This window comes from Arachis hypogaea, chromosome 15 (assembly GCF_003086295.3).
Source record: "Arachis hypogaea cultivar Tifrunner chromosome 15, arahy.Tifrunner.gnm2.J5K5, whole genome shotgun sequence".
NCBI lineage: Eukaryota > Viridiplantae > Streptophyta > Magnoliopsida > Fabales > Fabaceae > Arachis > Arachis hypogaea.
Genome location: NC_092050.1, coordinates 146861086 through 146881165, shown reverse-complemented (window position 1 = coordinate 146881165; position 20080 = coordinate 146861086). Strand labels below are relative to the sequence as shown.

The window sequence follows — 20080 nt, the reverse complement described above, 5'->3', positions numbered from 1 at the left end:
TGCGAGTTATAGGTAATGCGAATCGCGGGTTTTGGGAACGTTAGGAGTTAATTCTTGAGGTTACTCGGTTAGGTGTCTTGAACTCTGCGAATATCACGTATCTTATTCCTGCTTGGTATGCTCTAAAGTTCTTGTCTGCGATACTTTTCTTGGAAAATGAACAGATTATCTTTCAATCCTACTCTCTCGTTCACGTACGCTTTTGTTTGATCCTAACTGCATATGCCTGTTTAAAACTCTTGGTGTATTTACCTTCTTTATTTAGGCACTTCTTTTTAAATTATGTATTTTTTTATATATACATTTGAATCTATTTTGATGCAGGACTCCTTTTTAAGTTCATATTTCGAGTCCTTTGTAAATAAATTGTAATTTAGTTTTCCTCTTATTTGATAATAATTACAGTCATTCTTTAAATCTTAACAAAACCGTTTTTAATTTGAAATATACAACCGCTTTTAATTTGATATGTACTTCTTTATATAAACGTTGAAAGTTTCTTATACAGTTTAAAACTAGTTGTTTCCAATACCTCGCCTGTTCCTTCATTGATTTATAGAAATGTATATATACTTTAAATATAATTTGATTTTCTAACAATTTTATTACAGTTTTTACGAATATCCTGATTTGACTATATATTTAGATATTTTTCAAAGAAAGGTTTTTGTCTCTTTCCAGTTGGTTTTGTTTGGTAAGCTTCACCTAATTTATTTTTTTTATTCGAATTTGGTTTAACATACTATATTATTTATGCAATTGTTGTTCTTACAAAAAACAATGTTGGACTCATGTCTTTATTCTCATGAATGGATCAATTTCTTTCTTAAACTTTTTATTTCTGTGAATGTCATATTTAGTTCTGTTTTTAACTACTCTTTTATTTCTTTTAACGTCACCATTAGTCTTAGTTTTCCATTTCTTGTGAATCTTGTTCTCATCCGAGTCGACTTTAATTTGTTTCCATCTAATGCGCCATTTGTCCTTTTATTTGTCTTTCTTTAGTTAAAGATTCTTTCTTGAGAATTTTCTATTGATTAAGTTGTTTTTCCTGACGCGTTTTGTATTCCTTTGGACCAATTGAAAACTCGTTTGATAATCCATGCCTAGTGAGTTCTTGCTCAAATTCCCTTGATTTAAAGATTCTTTCTTCCATGAGCTGATTTCCTTTTAAGCGCATCGTAATTTTCTTAAATGATTTTTGCGAGGTGGTTATTCTAAGTATACTCTCAAAATTTTGTTTTGGACCATTTTGACGAAGTTTTGAATTCTTTTAAAGAAATTTAAGTTTTGGATCAACTTTTTAAGTTGCTGAGTTCCTTTTTAAGCTTTTCGTTTCTATGAGTGACATGCTATATGAATTGTAATTGAAATCCTTTGATTTAAGTTCCTTTCCTAAAATGAATTAGTTTCCTTTTTAGCGCATCTTAATATTATTGAACATCCTTATAAAGTTGTGACTTCAAGTATATTATTGGAGTTTTGTTTTAAACCTTTTTAAACGAGTTTTGATTTATTCTTATGCAGAGTTGTCCCTGACTTTGAATTGCCTTACTTGAGTAGTGCCTCTCTTTAATATGATTTGAACTTGATTCGGGGCGATATAACCGTCTATTAAAGTTTTAATAAAATCACTTTCAATTCAGCCTACACTCCTTTACCATATACTCTGAAAATCTCTGTATGTGATTTAAACCTGTTCAACTGTAATGCATTATCTTTTCTTTTATTAGTAAAACTTTATGTTAAGTTTTCTTCCAACAAGATTGTGGTTTTCATACATGCTTGAAGAAGAAGAGAAAATACAGTTTAGCTCTTAGCCAAATTAATCTTTCCATTTACAAAGTTTGTGTAATCTATTTCCACTTGAATTTATATTGAAATAATGCCACATTTACATTTTTATTACTCTTTTGAAGGATGTTTGTTACCCATTTTCTCTTTAGAACATGAAATGATTTCCCCTTAAGTTTCCATTCTTTACGAACAATGCATTTGAAAATATTTTTAACCATACTCTTGAGTTCTATAAACTTTGTCTTTGGTTTGGATATACTTATTCTGCAAACCTCATATTTACTTGTCTCAACTTGAATTCGTTTCAAAATACTGCATTGTTTTTCATCTTATTGGTCTTATCAAATTCCTTCGATTCAAGAGTTATCCTTAAAGATATTAGTTGACTCTCTTTCCAGCACTCTTTATTTCAGCAATTCTTTCAAAATTCTCACAAACACGGTCCTTGTCGTTTTTCTTCCTTTTCTATGGTCTACTATTCTTCTGAGTATACTCGAGATTAGTTTTGGCATTTTGTGTGACCATTAGACTTAGTAAACGACACATTAGTTCTTTAGGACACGTTTGGTGAATGCAAAAGGTGAAACTCATAAGTGTACGACATCACAGGGAGTTGTGAAACCTTGTTTTACGTGAAAGAGTTTTGTTGATGTGGGACTTATAACCAGTAGTAAGGATTGCAAAGTGTTTAACAATGTTGAAAACCTTCGGATGAGTTGCTCAATGAAGTACGGTTAAGAATGGTGGAGATAAATTATGTTGAAGTTTGAATAATTGAATCTCTAAAGTTGATATAAGATCAGTATGTAAACGTTAAGCACATCATTTTAACCCCAGCTTGTGTTATAACCTTTTGCCGCATTGCTCTACCATCACATGTTTGAAACATATCATCTTGTGCATCAAGCCTATCTGGTAACTTCTGTTTCACATCATACTTATATCCTTTATATTTTTATGTCATATGAAAATCCTGGTATTTGAAACTATTTGTATATATATATTGAGGACTTGTTTCCATTTCTTTAAATAAGTTCAAGAGTGAAGTAATATGAAAATCTCTTTCATTTTGTATCAATTTTCGAGGACGAAAATTTTTATAAGGTGGGTAGGATGTAAGACCCTAGACTTTTGAAAAGTCCTATTTTGAACTAATCTCAAATTATATATATTTATTTATAGTTTTAATTTCAGAAATTATTTTTATTAAAAAATAATTAAAGGCAATTAATTGGATTTAAAATAAATTAAGGTTTTTGTCTAAACTCTATTCCTAAGGATTATTTTCCTATCTATGATTTAAAGTTCTAGAAATTTAAAAATAATGAGGTTTGGCTATTTAAATTAGAATTTTGTCTAATTTTATAATTATTGATTATTTTCTATATTTAAATTATAAAATTAGTGGTTATGAAATAATAAGAATTTTATAAGATTTGATTTTAGATAATTTAATTTATATCATTTAATACTTTAAGTTAAAGATAAAGAGAAATTAATTATACTATCATGAATTTTCAATTAGAGTAATTTATTGAAAATCAATTAGTATTTTTTATACTACAAATAATATTTTAAAGTAACTTTAGAGATTAAATTAGTTTTTCAATATTAATATCTTATGCTCTAATTTTATTAAAATTACCAAATTATCTTTATACCTAATTTTTACCAAAACCCTAAATCCCCAAAATATCACCCTAACCCTTAGTCACCACCGTCACACCCCCCAAACCCTTCAGCCAAGCCTAACCTCAGCTACTAACCAAGAAAGAAATGAAAAAAAAGAAAGAAAGAAAGAAAGGGGGAAAGAGAGAACAGGAGAGCAGAGGGGAGGAGAGATCGGTGAGGGAGAAGGGTAGAGGGAGGAGCTACATCGCCATCACCGGCCTTGGGCTCGCCGCCGTTCATACCCCGTTGCGTCACCACCCAGCCGTCTCCAGCCCACCGCCAGTCGCTGTTGTCGTCACCAAGGGAGGAGAGAGAAAGAGGCGAACGCGAGGAGAGAGAGAGAGGGAGCTCGCGAGGAAGCTGCCGCCGTCGAAGCTGGGTTCGTCGTTGTCATTGGAGTCCGCATCACTATCGAACTTGCTGCTGTCACCGAGGGGAAGCCCGTCGCCGCCAGCTTCGTCGGGTCTCCGCCGCTGAACCTGTCGTTGCCACCGCCACTGGAAGCGTGAAGAGAGAACGCGCGAGGGAAACTGTCGCGGAGCTGCCGTCGCCGCCGCGTTGCTGGGCTCGCCGTTGTCCTGCCCGCGCGGCTGCTGTGTTGCCGGAGCTCCTCGCCGCCGCTGTCGACGGCGGAAACCGCCTTCCAAGCCTGTGTCTGTTGGTAAGCCCTAACCCTGCTTCAGCTTCTTTATTCGTTAAGTTTACCTTTACCGTGAGAATTGTCGCTGAGGTTGTCTGTGCCAGGTTATACGGTCACCACAGAGTTTCTCTGCCGCCGTCCAAGCTGCCACCAGAAGGATTCACCACAGCCTCCTCTGTTCTTGTCTTCGAATTAGAACTGCCCTTTTCCACTGAATATGTAACTCCTCTATCCTTGCTTTGCTGCCATTTTATTCCTCTGCTATGATCTTTTAATTATGACCGCGTATGTCTCTGTTTTAATTCTGCTAAGGATTGTTTGAAAAATTAAAATGGGTGCTGCTCCCCACCGGTTCAGTCACATTGGAATCATTGCTGCTGCCATAAAACAGAAAGGGAAGGGAGTTACTATGTTTAACCTGTGTGAATTCAGCTAGTTGAGGTAGGGGTTTTTCTTAAATCTATTTTATATTACAGGGTTGTTATAAATCGATATTAGCGCGTAAAATACATTTTTGTGATTTCGTGAGTCTTATGAATTGAATTGAGTTGTTTTAGTTGAATGAGATCATTAGTTTGATTTGATATTAAACCCGATTTGATATTGGAATTTGATTTTAAAATAAACTTGGAAAAGACTTGATATTTGAAAACGGGTTATTTATTGAGAATGATTTGCTATTTTGGAAATGATTCAAAAAGTGTTTGAAAGAATGGTTTGGTTTGAAACTATTTGAGAAGACCGAGAATTCTTAACTATTGATTGATGCTGTTGGTTGAAGTCGGTTTTAATTGTGATTTATAGGATTGGTTGACTGAATTCTGAATTTTGTAATTTCTTTGGGTTGAGTACTATTGTTGTGATAATGGTTGTTGGAAGTGATTTGACTGATTAACAGGTGTTTGGTTTGGTTTGGTTGGGACCCGAACAGGGTGGCAGAATCCGAATTTTAGAGGAGATGCTGCCGAAATTTTATAAAATTGGAAGTTTTGTTTGAAGTAATTGTTTAAAAAGATTTAGTTCTTAAACGTTATTTGTTTCGGATTGATTTATTTAAAAAAGAAAGAATTATGTTTTGAATTGAGATTGTTGATTAACAGAAAGAAGGATGATGAGGATTGATTTGAAATATGATTTTTGAATGAATTTGGAAATGGGATATGGATTGACGAATGATGATGAGATTGAGAATGGCTTAGATATTGATGAATGATGAATGAATTATTTATGTGGCTTATGAATTTGAAATATCTGAGATACGAGGTTCCCTGGATTAAGTGCCGTGGCTTGCCACCACGTGTACCAGGTTGAAAACTCGATACTCTGTTGACCCTACGACGTAAGTGTGACCGGGCACTATATAAATTCCCGGGAATGTTACCCCCATTGAGCAATATTGATTATTTGGGAAAAACTATGCATAGACTCTTGGGGATGCACGTCGGGGGACAGTCTAAGGACAATTCAGACTTGTCGGGTTGGCTGGATAACCGACAGATGAGCCTCATCAGCCATAGGACAGGCATGCATCATATGCATTTGTATGCTTTGCTTGGGTTTGAACTTGTTTTGGTTTGCCTAATTGCTAAACTGTTCTTAACTGCTACTTGAACTATTTGCTGTAACTGCTACCTACTTGTGCTTTCCTTGTCTGCCTTGCATGTGTTTGTCTTGGCGTGCTACATTTGAGAATAAACTTTGGTGCTAAATTATTGATTGTATTGTTTGATTGCGTGGTTGGTTTCTGATTGAGATTTTTCTTATAAGAAAGGAAAGATTTTGGATTTTTGATAGATTAAACGTTTCTTTGAAAAGGTTTTGAACGATTACCTACTTTTTTTTAAACGATTCATAAGGCAATGATAATCACTGAGCTTGAAAACAGTTTTCTTATTAAATATCTTCTTATGACAACTTTGAAATTTCATGGTGAGACCGTGTGGTTAGGTTCTCACCCCCCTACAGCTTTACCTTTTCAGGAACCGGATGAAGAAGCATTAAGAGAAGTTATACCGCGTTTGGGTTATATGTTGTTGTATTAATTAGATTATTTTGTTTTCCCTCGTCTTTGTTATTACAAATTTGTAAGAGGGATAGGAGTTGTATGTTTTATATGTTTATTATATTATGAGATATTATGTAAGGAGTCTTGTATATGAATCTATGCCTGCTTGTATTTTTTTTAAGATAAAATAGTTTTCGATTTTCGAAGAAATCAGCGATACGGCGTTGAGTCACATGCTCCTATTTTAATATCTAATATTTAAAGTAGTCGTAATACTTCTTGCTATCAGAGTAGCGCAGCCGGAAGCGTGACTTCTAATAGTGAAGGTGTTACATTATGGTATCAGAGCGGTCTTTCCTGTAGAGCCTGAGGAATAGACTGATTATGCTTCAATTGCATACTCTGAGAGTCAGTCATGTAGTAGGTCTTGTTTGGATAACGAGAATAGACCTTTAAGTACATGACGGTCTATTGATAAATACCATTAATCTTGCATTGCATAATTCCTGGTATTAAGTTTGGCCAGCTTAACACTAGTGAATTATGTATATGTAAGTACTAATGGGTTATGATAGACAATATGCGAGTTATAGGTAATGCGAATCGCGGGTTTTGGGAACGTTAGGAGTTAATTCTTGAGGTTACTCGGTTAGGTGTCTTGAACTCTGCGAATATCACGTATCTTATTCCTGCTTGGTATGCTCTAAAGTTCTTGTCTGCGATACTTTTCTTGGAAAATGAACAGATTATCTTTCAATCCTACTCTCTCGTTCACGTACGCTTTTGTTTGATCCTAACTGCATATGCCTGTTTAAAACTCTTGGTGTATTTACCTTCTTTATTTAGGCACTTCTTTTTAAATTATGTATTTTTTTATATATACATTTGAATCTATTTTGATGCAGGACTCCTTTTTAAGTTCATATTTCGAGTCCTTTGTAAATAAATTGTAATTTAGTTTTCCTCTTATTTGATAATAATTACAGTCATTCTTTAAATCTTAACAAAACCGTTTTTAATTTGAAATATACAACCGCTTTTAATTTGATATGTACTTCTTTATATAAACGTTGAAAGTTTCTTATACAGTTTAAAACTAGTTGTTTCCAATACCTCGCCTGTTCCTTCATTGATTTATAGAAATGTATATATACTTTAAATATAATTTGATTTTCTAACAATTTTATTACAGTTTTTACGAATATCCTGATTTGACTATATATTTAGATATTTTTCAAAGAAAGGTTTTTGTCTCTTTCCAGTTGGTTTTGTTTGGTAAGCTTCACCTAATTTATTTTTTTTATTCGAATTTGGTTTAACATACTATATTATTTATGCAATTGTTGTTCTTACAAAAAACAATGTTGGACTCATGTCTTTATTCTCATGAATGGATCAATTTCTTTCTTAAACTTTTTATTTCTGTGAATGTCATATTTAGTTCTGTTTTTAACTACTCTTTTATTTCTTTTAACGTCACCATTAGTCTTAGTTTTCCATTTCTTGTGAATCTTGTTCTCATCCGAGTCGACTTTAATTTGTTTCCATCTAATGCGCCATTTGTCCTTTTATTTGTCTTTCTTTAGTTAAAGATTCTTTCTTGAGAATTTTCTATTGATTAAGTTGTTTTTCCTGACGCGTTTTGTATTCCTTTGGACCAATTGAAAACTCGTTTGATAATCCATGCCTAGTGAGTTCTTGCTCAAATTCCCTTGATTTAAAGATTCTTTCTTCCATGAGCTGATTTCCTTTTAAGCGCATCGTAATTTTCTTAAATGATTTTTGCGAGGTGGTTATTCTAAGTATACTCTCAAAATTTTGTTTTGGACCATTTTGACGAAGTTTTGAATTCTTTTAAAGAAATTTAAGTTTTGGATCAACTTTTTAAGTTGCTGAGTTCCTTTTTAAGCTTTTCGTTTCTATGAGTGACATGCTATATGAATTGTAATTGAAATCCTTTGATTTAAGTTCCTTTCCTAAAATGAATTAGTTTCCTTTTTAGCGCATCTTAATATTATTGAACATCCTTATAAAGTTGTGACTTCAAGTATATTATTGGAGTTTTGTTTTAAACCTTTTTAAACGAGTTTTGATTTATTCTTATGCAGAGTTGTCCCTGACTTTGAATTGCCTTACTTGAGTAGTGCCTCTCTTTAATATGATTTGAACTTGATTCGGGGCGATATAACCGTCTATTAAAGTTTTAATAAAATCACTTTCAATTCAGCCTACACTCCTTTACCATATACTCTGAAAATCTCTGTATGTGATTTAAACCTGTTCAACTGTAATGCATTATCTTTTCTTTTATTAGTAAAACTTTATGTTAAGTTTTCTTCCAACAAGATTGTGGTTTTCATACATGCTTGAAGAAGAAGAGAAAATACAGTTTAGCTCTTAGCCAAATTAATCTTTCCATTTACAAAGTTTGTGTAATCTATTTCCACTTGAATTTATATTGAAATAATGCCACATTTACATTTTTATTACTCTTTTGAAGGATGTTTGTTACCCATTTTCTCTTTAGAACATGAAATGATTTCCCCTTAAGTTTCCATTCTTTACGAACAATGCATTTGAAAATATTTTTAACCATACTCTTGAGTTCTATAAACTTTGTCTTTGGTTTGGATATACTTATTCTGCAAACCTCATATTTACTTGTCTCAACTTGAATTCGTTTCAAAATACTGCATTGTTTTTCATCTTATTGGTCTTATCAAATTCCTTCGATTCAAGAGTTATCCTTAAAGATATTAGTTGACTCTCTTTCCAGCACTCTTTATTTCAGCAATTCTTTCAAAATTCTCACAAACACGGTCCTTGTCGTTTTTCTTCCTTTTCTATGGTCTACTATTCTTCTGAGTATACTCGAGATTAGTTTTGGCATTTTGTGTGACCATTAGACTTAGTAAACGACACATTAGTTCTTTAGGACACGTTTGGTGAATGCAAAAGGTGAAACTCATAAGTGTACGACATCACAGGGAGTTGTGAAACCTTGTTTTACGTGAAAGAGTTTTGTTGATGTGGGACTTATAACCAGTAGTAAGGATTGCAAAGTGTTTAACAATGTTGAAAACCTTCGGATGAGTTGCTCAATGAAGTACGGTTAAGAATGGTGGAGATAAATTATGTTGAAGTTTGAATAATTGAATCTCTAAAGTTGATATAAGATCAGTATGTAAACGTTAAGCACATCATTTTAACCCCAGCTTGTGTTATAACCTTTTGCCGCATTGCTCTACCATCACATGTTTGAAACATATCATCTTGTGCATCAAGCCTATCTGGTAACTTCTGTTTCACATCATACTTATATCCTTTATATTTTTATGTCATATGAAAATCCTGGTATTTGAAACTATTTGTATATATATATTGAGGACTTGTTTCCATTTCTTTAAATAAGTTCAAGAGTGAAGTAATATGAAAATCTCTTTCATTTTGTATCAATTTTCGAGGACGAAAATTTTTATAAGGTGGGTAGGATGTAAGACCCTAGACTTTTGAAAAGTCCTATTTTGAACTAATCTCAAATTATATATATTTATTTATAGTTTTAATTTCAGAAATTATTTTTATTAAAAAATAATTAAAGGCAATTAATTGGATTTAAAATAAATTAAGGTTTTTGTCTAAACTCTATTCCTAAGGATTATTTTCCTATCTATGATTTAAAGTTCTAGAAATTTAAAAATAATGAGGTTTGGCTATTTAAATTAGAATTTTGTCTAATTTTATAATTATTGATTATTTTCTATATTTAAATTATAAAATTAGTGGTTATGAAATAATAAGAATTTTATAAGATTTGATTTTAGATAATTTAATTTATATCATTTAATACTTTAAGTTAAAGATAAAGAGAAATTAATTATACTATCATGAATTTTCAATTAGAGTAATTTATTGAAAATCAATTAGTATTTTTTATACTACAAATAATATTTTAAAGTAACTTTAGAGATTAAATTAGTTTTTCAATATTAATATCTTATGCTCTAATTTTATTAAAATTACCAAATTATCTTTATACCTAATTTTTACCAAAACCCTAAATCCCCAAAATATCACCCTAACCCTTAGTCACCACCGTCACACCCCCCAAACCCTTCAGCCAAGCCTAACCTCAGCTACTAACCAAGAAAGAAATGAAAAAAAAGAAAGAAAGAAAGAAAGGGGGAAAGAGAGAACAGGAGAGCAGAGGGGAGGAGAGATCGGTGAGGGAGAAGGGTAGAGGGAGGAGCTACATCGCCATCACCGGCCTTGGGCTCGCCGCCGTTCATACCCCGTTGCGTCACCACCCAGCCGTCTCCAGCCCACCGCCAGTCGCTGTTGTCGTCACCAAGGGAGGAGAGAGAAAGAGGCGAACGCGAGGAGAGAGAGAGAGGGAGCTCGCGAGGAAGCTGCCGCCGTCGAAGCTGGGTTCGTCGTTGTCATTGGAGTCCGCATCACTATCGAACTTGCTGCTGTCACCGAGGGGAAGCCCGTCGCCGCCAGCTTCGTCGGGTCTCCGCCGCTGAACCTGTCGTTGCCACCGCCACTGGAAGCGTGAAGAGAGAACGCGCGAGGGAAACTGTCGCGGAGCTGCCGTCGCCGCCGCGTTGCTGGGCTCGCCGTTGTCCTGCCCGCGCGGCTGCTGTGTTGCCGGAGCTCCTCGCCGCCGCTGTCGACGGCGGAAACCGCCTTCCAAGCCTGTGTCTGTTGGTAAGCCCTAACCCTGCTTCAGCTTCTTTATTCGTTAAGTTTACCTTTACCGTGAGAATTGTCGCTGAGGTTGTCTGTGCCAGGTTATACGGTCACCACAGAGTTTCTCTGCCGCCGTCCAAGCTGCCACCAGAAGGATTCACCACAGCCTCCTCTGTTCTTGTCTTCGAATTAGAACTGCCCTTTTCCACTGAATATGTAACTCCTCTATCCTTGCTTTGCTGCCATTTTATTCCTCTGCTATGATCTTTTAATTATGACCGCGTATGTCTCTGTTTTAATTCTGCTAAGGATTGTTTGAAAAATTAAAATGGGTGCTGCTCCCCACCGGTTCAGTCACATTGGAATCATTGCTGCTGCCATAAAACAGAAAGGGAAGGGAGTTACTATGTTTAACCTGTGTGAATTCAGCTAGTTGAGGTAGGGGTTTTTCTTAAATCTATTTTATATTACAGGGTTGTTATAAATCGATATTAGCGCGTAAAATACATTTTTGTGATTTCGTGAGTCTTATGAATTGAATTGAGTTGTTTTAGTTGAATGAGATCATTAGTTTGATTTGATATTAAACCCGATTTGATATTGGAATTTGATTTTAAAATAAACTTGGAAAAGACTTGATATTTGAAAACGGGTTATTTATTGAGAATGATTTGCTATTTTGGAAATGATTCAAAAAGTGTTTGAAAGAATGGTTTGGTTTGAAACTATTTGAGAAGACCGAGAATTCTTAACTATTGATTGATGCTGTTGGTTGAAGTCGGTTTTAATTGTGATTTATAGGATTGGTTGACTGAATTCTGGATTTTGTAATTTCTTTGGGTTGAGTACTATTGTTGTGATAATGGTTGTTGGAAGTGATTTGACTGATTAACAGGTGTTTGGTTTGGTTTGGTTGGGACCCGAACAGGGTGGCAGAATCCGAATTTTAGAGGAGATGCTGCCGAAATTTTATAAAATTGGAAGTTTTGTTTGAAGTAATTGTTTAAAAAGATTTAGTTCTTAAACGTTATTTGTTTCGGATTGATTTATTTAAAAAAGAAAGAATTATGTTTTGAATTGAGATTGTTGATTAACAGAAAGAAGGATGATGAGGATTGATTTGAAATATGATTTTTGAATGAATTTGGAAATGGGATATGGATTGACGAATGATGATGAGATTGAGAATGGCTTAGATATTGATGAATGATGAATGAATTATTTATGTGGCTTATGAATTTGAAATATCTGAGATACGAGGTTCCCTGGATTAAGTGCCGTGGCTTGCCACCACGTGTACCAGGTTGAAAACTCGATACTCTGTTGACCCTACGACGTAAGTGTGACCGGGCACTATATAAATTCCCGGGAATGTTACCCCCATTGAGCAATATTGATTATTTGGGAAAAACTATGCATAGACTCTTGGGGATGCACGTCGGGGGACAGTCTAAGGACAATTCAGACTTGTCGGGTTGGCTGGATAACCGACAGATGAGCCTCATCAGCCATAGGACAGGCATGCATCATATGCATTTGTATGCTTTGCTTGGGTTTGAACTTGTTTTGGTTTGCCTAATTGCTAAACTGTTCTTAACTGCTACTTGAACTATTTGCTGTAACTGCTACCTACTTGTGCTTTCCTTGTCTGCCTTGCATGTGTTTGTCTTGGCGTGCTACATTTGAGAATAAACTTTGGTGCTAAATTATTGATTGTATTGTTTGATTGCGTGGTTGGTTTCTGATTGAGATTTTTCTTATAAGAAAGGAAAGATTTTGGATTTTTGATAGATTAAACGTTTCTTTGAAAAGGTTTTGAACGATTACCTACTTTTTTTTAAACGATTCATAAGGCAATGATAATCACTGAGCTTGAAAACAGTTTTCTTATTAAATATCTTCTTATGACAACTTTGAAATTTCATGGTGAGACCGTGTGGTTAGGTTCTCACCCCCCTACAGCTTTACCTTTTCAGGAACCGGATGAAGAAGCATTAAGAGAAGTTATACCGCGTTTGGGTTATATGTTGTTGTATTAATTAGATTATTTTGTTTTCCCTCGTCTTTGTTATTACAAATTTGTAAGAGGGATAGGAGTTGTATGTTTTATATGTTTATTATATTATGAGATATTATGTAAGGAGTCTTGTATATGAATCTATGCCTGCTTGTATTTTTTTTAAGATAAAATAGTTTTCGATTTTCGAAGAAATCAGCGATACGGCGTTGAGTCACATGCTCCTATTTTAATATCTAATATTTAAAGTAGTCGTAATACTTCTTGCTATCAGAGTAGCGCAGCCGGAAGCGTGACTTCTAATAGTGAAGGTGTTACATTATGGTATCAGAGCGGTCTTTCCTGTAGAGCCTGAGGAATAGACTGATTATGCTTCAATTGCATACTCTGAGAGTCAGTCATGTAGTAGGTCTTGTTTGGATAACGAGAATAGACCTTTAAGTACATGACGGTCTATTGATAAATACCATTAATCTTGCATTGCATAATTCCTGGTATTAAGTTTGGCCAGCTTAACACTAGTGAATTATGTATATGTAAGTACTAATGGGTTATGATAGACAATATGCGAGTTATAGGTAATGCGAATCGCGGGTTTTGGGAACGTTAGGAGTTAATTCTTGAGGTTACTCGGTTAGGTGTCTTGAACTCTGCGAATATCACGTATCTTATTCCTGCTTGGTATGCTCTAAAGTTCTTGTCTGCGATACTTTTCTTGGAAAATGAACAGATTATCTTTCAATCCTACTCTCTCGTTCACGTACGCTTTTGTTTGATCCTAACTGCATATGCCTGTTTAAAACTCTTGGTGTATTTACCTTCTTTATTTAGGCACTTCTTTTTAAATTATGTATTTTTTTATATATACATTTGAATCTATTTTGATGCAGGACTCCTTTTTAAGTTCATATTTCGAGTCCTTTGTAAATAAATTGTAATTTAGTTTTCCTCTTATTTGATAATAATTACAGTCATTCTTTAAATCTTAACAAAACCGTTTTTAATTTGAAATATACAACCGCTTTTAATTTGATATGTACTTCTTTATATAAACGTTGAAAGTTTCTTATACAGTTTAAAACTAGTTGTTTCCAATACCTCGCCTGTTCCTTCATTGATTTATAGAAATGTATATATACTTTAAATATAATTTGATTTTCTAACAATTTTATTACAGTTTTTACGAATATCCTGATTTGACTATATATTTAGATATTTTTCAAAGAAAGGTTTTTGTCTCTTTCCAGTTGGTTTTGTTTGGTAAGCTTCACCTAATTTATTTTTTTTATTCGAATTTGGTTTAACATACTATATTATTTATGCAATTGTTGTTCTTACAAAAAACAATGTTGGACTCATGTCTTTATTCTCATGAATGGATCAATTTCTTTCTTAAACTTTTTATTTCTGTGAATGTCATATTTAGTTCTGTTTTTAACTACTCTTTTATTTCTTTTAACGTCACCATTAGTCTTAGTTTTCCATTTCTTGTGAATCTTGTTCTCATCCGAGTCGACTTTAATTTGTTTCCATCTAATGCGCCATTTGTCCTTTTATTTGTCTTTCTTTAGTTAAAGATTCTTTCTTGAGAATTTTCTATTGATTAAGTTGTTTTTCCTGACGCGTTTTGTATTCCTTTGGACCAATTGAAAACTCGTTTGATAATCCATGCCTAGTGAGTTCTTGCTCAAATTCCCTTGATTTAAAGATTCTTTCTTCCATGAGCTGATTTCCTTTTAAGCGCATCGTAATTTTCTTAAATGATTTTTGCGAGGTGGTTATTCTAAGTATACTCTCAAAATTTTGTTTTGGACCATTTTGACGAAGTTTTGAATTCTTTTAAAGAAATTTAAGTTTTGGATCAACTTTTTAAGTTGCTGAGTTCCTTTTTAAGCTTTTCGTTTCTATGAGTGACATGCTATATGAATTGTAATTGAAATCCTTTGATTTAAGTTCCTTTCCTAAAATGAATTAGTTTCCTTTTTAGCGCATCTTAATATTATTGAACATCCTTATAAAGTTGTGACTTCAAGTATATTATTGGAGTTTTGTTTTAAACCTTTTTAAACGAGTTTTGATTTATTCTTATGCAGAGTTGTCCCTGACTTTGAATTGCCTTACTTGAGTAGTGCCTCTCTTTAATATGATTTGAACTTGATTCGGGGCGATATAACCGTCTATTAAAGTTTTAATAAAATCACTTTCAATTCAGCCTACACTCCTTTACCATATACTCTGAAAATCTCTGTATGTGATTTAAACCTGTTCAACTGTAATGCATTATCTTTTCTTTTATTAGTAAAACTTTATGTTAAGTTTTCTTCCAACAAGATTGTGGTTTTCATACATGCTTGAAGAAGAAGAGAAAATACAGTTTAGCTCTTAGCCAAATTAATCTTTCCATTTACAAAGTTTGTGTAATCTATTTCCACTTGAATTTATATTGAAATAATGCCACATTTACATTTTTATTACTCTTTTGAAGGATGTTTGTTACCCATTTTCTCTTTAGAACATGAAATGATTTCCCCTTAAGTTTCCATTCTTTACGAACAATGCATTTGAAAATATTTTTAACCATACTCTTGAGTTCTATAAACTTTGTCTTTGGTTTGGATATACTTATTCTGCAAACCTCATATTTACTTGTCTCAACTTGAATTCGTTTCAAAATACTGCATTGTTTTTCATCTTATTGGTCTTATCAAATTCCTTCGATTCAAGAGTTATCCTTAAAGATATTAGTTGACTCTCTTTCCAGCACTCTTTATTTCAGCAATTCTTTCAAAATTCTCACAAACACTTTCGATGCCGGACGTAGAACCACTAACGCCAGCCGTGAGAACATAGGCGCCGAACACCCAACTAAAATAAAGCAAAGATGTCGAATGCCCCTTTTAAATAATCGTAATATATATATATATCTCCTAAGGACGCCGGATGTCCAAGCTAGAATAATACATAATTATATTATATAATATAAAAGTGTATATATTGTATACACTATATAATTATTAGGGCAATGTACGTAAATAAATAAAAGAAGAGAAAGGTTTACCTGATTGCAACAATTGGAACCTTGTTACCTGCATGTCCTTTTTTGTTATTATGTAATCCGTGGGAGCTAACCACGGTTTAGAATTTACATGTAAACCGTGGCAGCCAACAACGGTTTAGGAAGGAGAAGTTTTGAACGTAAACTGTGGTAGGCCACCACGGTTTAGGAAGGCAGAAATAAACCCAAAAAACCCTATAGCCAGCCACGGTTTATGAAGGATTTTTTAAACTCATAAACCCTTGTAGGCAGCCACGGTTTATGTGGAGAAGAATTCTATAAATATATGAGCGAGATTGAAGCTTGTGAAGAGATCATTATCACACAATGGCAAGTGAGGAAGAGAGTTTTCTTGTGTTAGTGCATTGCTCTGGAAAAATTAAAAAAATCAAAAAATATGGTGTGAAGTTTACTGACAGAGAATCGTTGAGTGTATTCATCAGTTCATCAAGCACTTTGTCAGATGTAAAGAACAGCATCTTGCAGAAGCTTGGGGTATTTGGAAGCAAGTGGGTGAAGAAGCTATTCTATAAGATTTCCATCTCAGTTGTGACGACCGGTGTTAAGTATGATACGTTTGTGCTAGCGGCTTATGAAGATATTAGGGTTCTGTTTCATTGTGTTAGGAGTTTTTCGGAGGTCAGAATACACGAGCTGTATGCGAAGTTAGAGGTTGGTGTCGATAGCTCTGGGGCATCAGCTCCAGCTCATAGCTCGACTGCCGCAGGCGGTGCGTCTAGTTCGATGCCTGTAGCCGGGCCATCTATTCCGCATGTCGCTTCCCCTTCCTTCGCGACTGATCTAGATCGAACGGAGGTAGTTGGTTTTATACCGTTGGAGAATCCTGGGGTCTGGCAGCAGGCATTTGATGCGGATACCGGTGGTGGCATAATTCATGAAGTACAAGGCTTCGGGAAACCTGATCGAGTAGAGAATGCAATGTGAGACGATGACTCTGACCAGGAGCCTGTAGATATCATTAGGGATAGTGATGATGACACAGGTCTCAATCTACATGCACAGCACGGGCCTTCAAATTCTGGCACACAGCAGTACCCTCCACACTTCTCCACTCTAAACTTGGAGGCTTTGGGTCAACAGGAAGACGGAGGTGCTACAATTGGGGGTTCTTCTACAGAATTTTAGATTGGGCAATCGTTCCAGAATAAAGATGAAGTTGTTCTGAGTGTGAAGGACTATAGCATCCATCGAGGTGTTGAGTACCGAGTCATGGAATCGGATCATCTGAAGTATCATGGAAAATGCAAGGAGTTCGGCAAGGGTTGTACTTGGTTGATTTGCATATCACTTCGTGAACGAAAGGGCACTTGGGAGGTTAGGAGGTACAACGGTCCACACACTTGCTTGGCCACCTCCATTTCTAGTGATCACCGTCAGCTTGATTACCACGTTATCTGTGCGAGGATTTTTCCGTTGGTTAGGGCGAATGCTACGGTTACAATAAAGGTCTTGCAACAAGAAACAGAAGCTGATTATGGGTTCAGGCCTAGTTACAGGAAGGTGTGGATGGCAAAATAGAAGGTAGTAGCACAAATATATGGAGATTGGGATGAGTCGTATGCCGAGTTGCCACGTTGGATGCTAGGGGTGCAATCGACCATGGCTGGGACAGTCACTGTGTTGAAGACCTCTCCTATTCGAGTTGGGAATCAGGTGGATGAGTCAACGGTGTACTTTCATCGTCTTTTCTGGATATTTTCGCCCTGCATAGAGGCCTTCCGGCATTGCAAGTCCCTCGTGAGTATTGACGGTACCCACTTGTATGGCAAGTATGGAGGCACGTTACTGTTGGCGATTGCGCAGGATGGAAACTCGAACATCCTCCCGATAGCCTTCGCCCTTGTGGAGGGAGAAAATGTGGAGTCATGGTCATTCTTCTTGTCCAACCTACGATCACAGGTGACGCCACAGGAAGGTATCCTTATTATCTCTGACAGGCATAATGGCATCAAGGCTGTACTTGAGGCCCCCTAGAATGGTTGCCTGCCTCCAAGTGCTTTTTCGAGAGTATTGTATTCGTCATGTGGCAGCAAATTTTAGCCTTAGCTTCAAAGGTAAAGATGCAAGGAGGATGCTGGTGAATGCTGCCTATGCAAAAACTGAAGCAGAGTTTTATTACTGGTTTGACATCATGCGGACTGAAAATCTGGCCATGTGTGACTGGGCCAACCGGATGGAGTATGACAAGTGGACCCAACACAAAGATAGCGGTCGACGGTTCGGGCACATGACAACCAACATTAGTGAATGTGTGAATTCTGTGTTAAAGGCAACTCGCAACCTCCCGGTCACTTCATTGGTTAAGTCTACTTACGGGAGGCTTGCTGAGCTATTCGTGGTCCGCGGACAGACAGCAGAGGCACAACTTGGATTTGGACATGAATTTTGTCAGGCGTTGGTGAAGGCTATTGATCAGAACATAAGAGACTCAAGGTGCTTCATGGTCACGTTATACGACAGGCACCAATTGGAGTACACGGTGGCTGAGACGAGACGAACTGAAAACTTCTCGTTAGGTAGCTATCGAGTTTCCCTTAAGGATCACACATGCGATTGTGGCCACTTTCAGGTGCTCCATTACCCATGTTGTCACGCCATTGCATGTTTCACCCACTCGCGCCTGAATTGGGTGTCATATGTTCACGAGGTGCATCATATGAGTGAGGTGTTCAACGTTTACAAGAGAGGGTTTGTTCCGCCTATCCCAGAAGGCCTATGGCCCCCGTATGTTGGACCAACTGTCATTCCTGATCCTAACATGAGGCGAGCAAGGGAAGGTCGTCCGAAGGCAACCAGGATCTGCGGTAGCATGGATCAGTCTGTTGAGAACCAGCCGAAGCGGTGTGGCCTCTGCCGTCAGCCTGGTCACGCAATCTATCCAAAGAAAGGCGTGCAGACACCACTCTTTAATCCCTTGCATCGTTTCTCGGTAGATATGTAGACCATCTACAATTTTCATTGAAAGCATGTCATAACAAACAAGAACACATGAAATTGAACAAGTTATGGATCGAAAATAATAAACCGTACCTGGATGCAAGCGGAAACCCAAACACAACAAAACCACTAGGTCTCAAACTGGGAAACCTCCAGAAAATCCAAGACTGTAGAAGCTGTAGTGGCCCAGCCAAGTTAACAACGTTTCTGTTTGTCCCACGACAAAAACATCTATACAACCAGGCTAGTGCAGCCGAGCCCCAGCTATATCTACCCAAATCGTCCAGCAATGCCAAATAAGGCAACCAGCGAAGGTGAACCCGGTTTGCGTTCTTGTCCGTAAATAGCTAAGATGACAGTAACATCAGAATATAAGCACGCGCGTATATACGCACCGTCTCTTCACTCGCGTCTACTGGGAGAACCCGGAACCTCTCATGGAACCATGTGTAGCACACTGTCATCTGCTTGACTTTATTATGCTGCGGTAACTCCCCAAACAACTCCCGAAACCACACCCATGCGGGTCTTCCGTTCTCCATCAGATTCTCAAAGTCAGTCAGGCACCCACTAATGGCCTCCCCATCTATGGGCAAACCCAGCTGATATACCACATCTTGCAAAGTGATGGTGCACTCCCCAAACGGCATGTGAAAGGTGTGCGTTTCAGGACGCCACCTCTCAACGAATGCGCTAAATAGAGGCTCATCAACCCAAAACCACTGACTATTTAGCCTAGCGAGGTGATACAACCCAGCGGTCTCCAGATATGGTATAATCCGGTCGTGTAAAGGCATATTCTGTTGTCTCCTTACACCGCTAATAACCCTAGTAGGTTGCAAAATGTGGGTAAGAAAATCCTCAACATACGACTAATACTAATAACATCAAATATAATTTAAAAAATTTATTACATACCCATATTGGTTTTCTATTTTCTCTAATGATAGTAATAACAATAATGAAACAATAAGAATAATAACAATACCAACAGGAATAATTGTACTAACAATAACAATAATAATACTAACAGCTCCCAATACTAATAAAAATAAAATTAATAATAATAATAACAATTATCATAATAATAATAATAATAATAATAATAATAGCAACTCAGAATAATAATAAAAATAGAAGTAATAAAATGATAATAATAATAATAATAATAATAATAATAATAATAATAATAATAATAATAATAATAATAATAATAATAATAATAATAATAATAATAATAACAAC

General features: G+C 35.8%; 2 protein-coding genes and 2 long non-coding RNA genes across 4 annotated transcripts; 3 read left to right on the top strand and 1 right to left on the bottom strand.

Annotated features, from left to right (window-relative positions):
* Positions 1-3091: 3091 nt before the first annotated feature.
* On the top strand, positions 3092-6323 carry LOC112751164 (uncharacterized). Its single transcript, XR_003176247.3, has 4 exons — positions 3092-4129; positions 4213-4327; positions 4421-4549; positions 6074-6323. It is a non-coding gene; the product is annotated as an uncharacterized lncRNA (long non-coding RNA).
* Positions 6324-9785: 3462 nt separating this feature from the next.
* On the top strand, positions 9786-13017 carry LOC112751163 (uncharacterized). Its single transcript, XR_003176246.3, has 4 exons — positions 9786-10823; positions 10907-11021; positions 11115-11243; positions 12768-13017. It is a non-coding gene; the product is annotated as an uncharacterized lncRNA (long non-coding RNA).
* Positions 13018-17873: 4856 nt separating this feature from the next.
* Positions 17874-18839, top strand: LOC114925381 (uncharacterized). Its single transcript, XM_029293006.1, has one exon. The coding sequence runs from the start codon at positions 17874-17876 to the stop codon at positions 18837-18839; it is 966 nt and encodes a 321-aa protein (XP_029148839.1).
* Positions 18840-19182: 343 nt separating this feature from the next.
* Positions 19183-19632, bottom strand: LOC140179398 (protein MAIN-LIKE 1-like). The gene has a single exon (XM_072218272.1). It carries the CDS (start codon positions 19630-19632, stop codon positions 19183-19185), a length of 450 nt encoding a protein of 149 aa, XP_072074373.1.
* Positions 19633-20080: the final 448 nt, after the last annotated feature.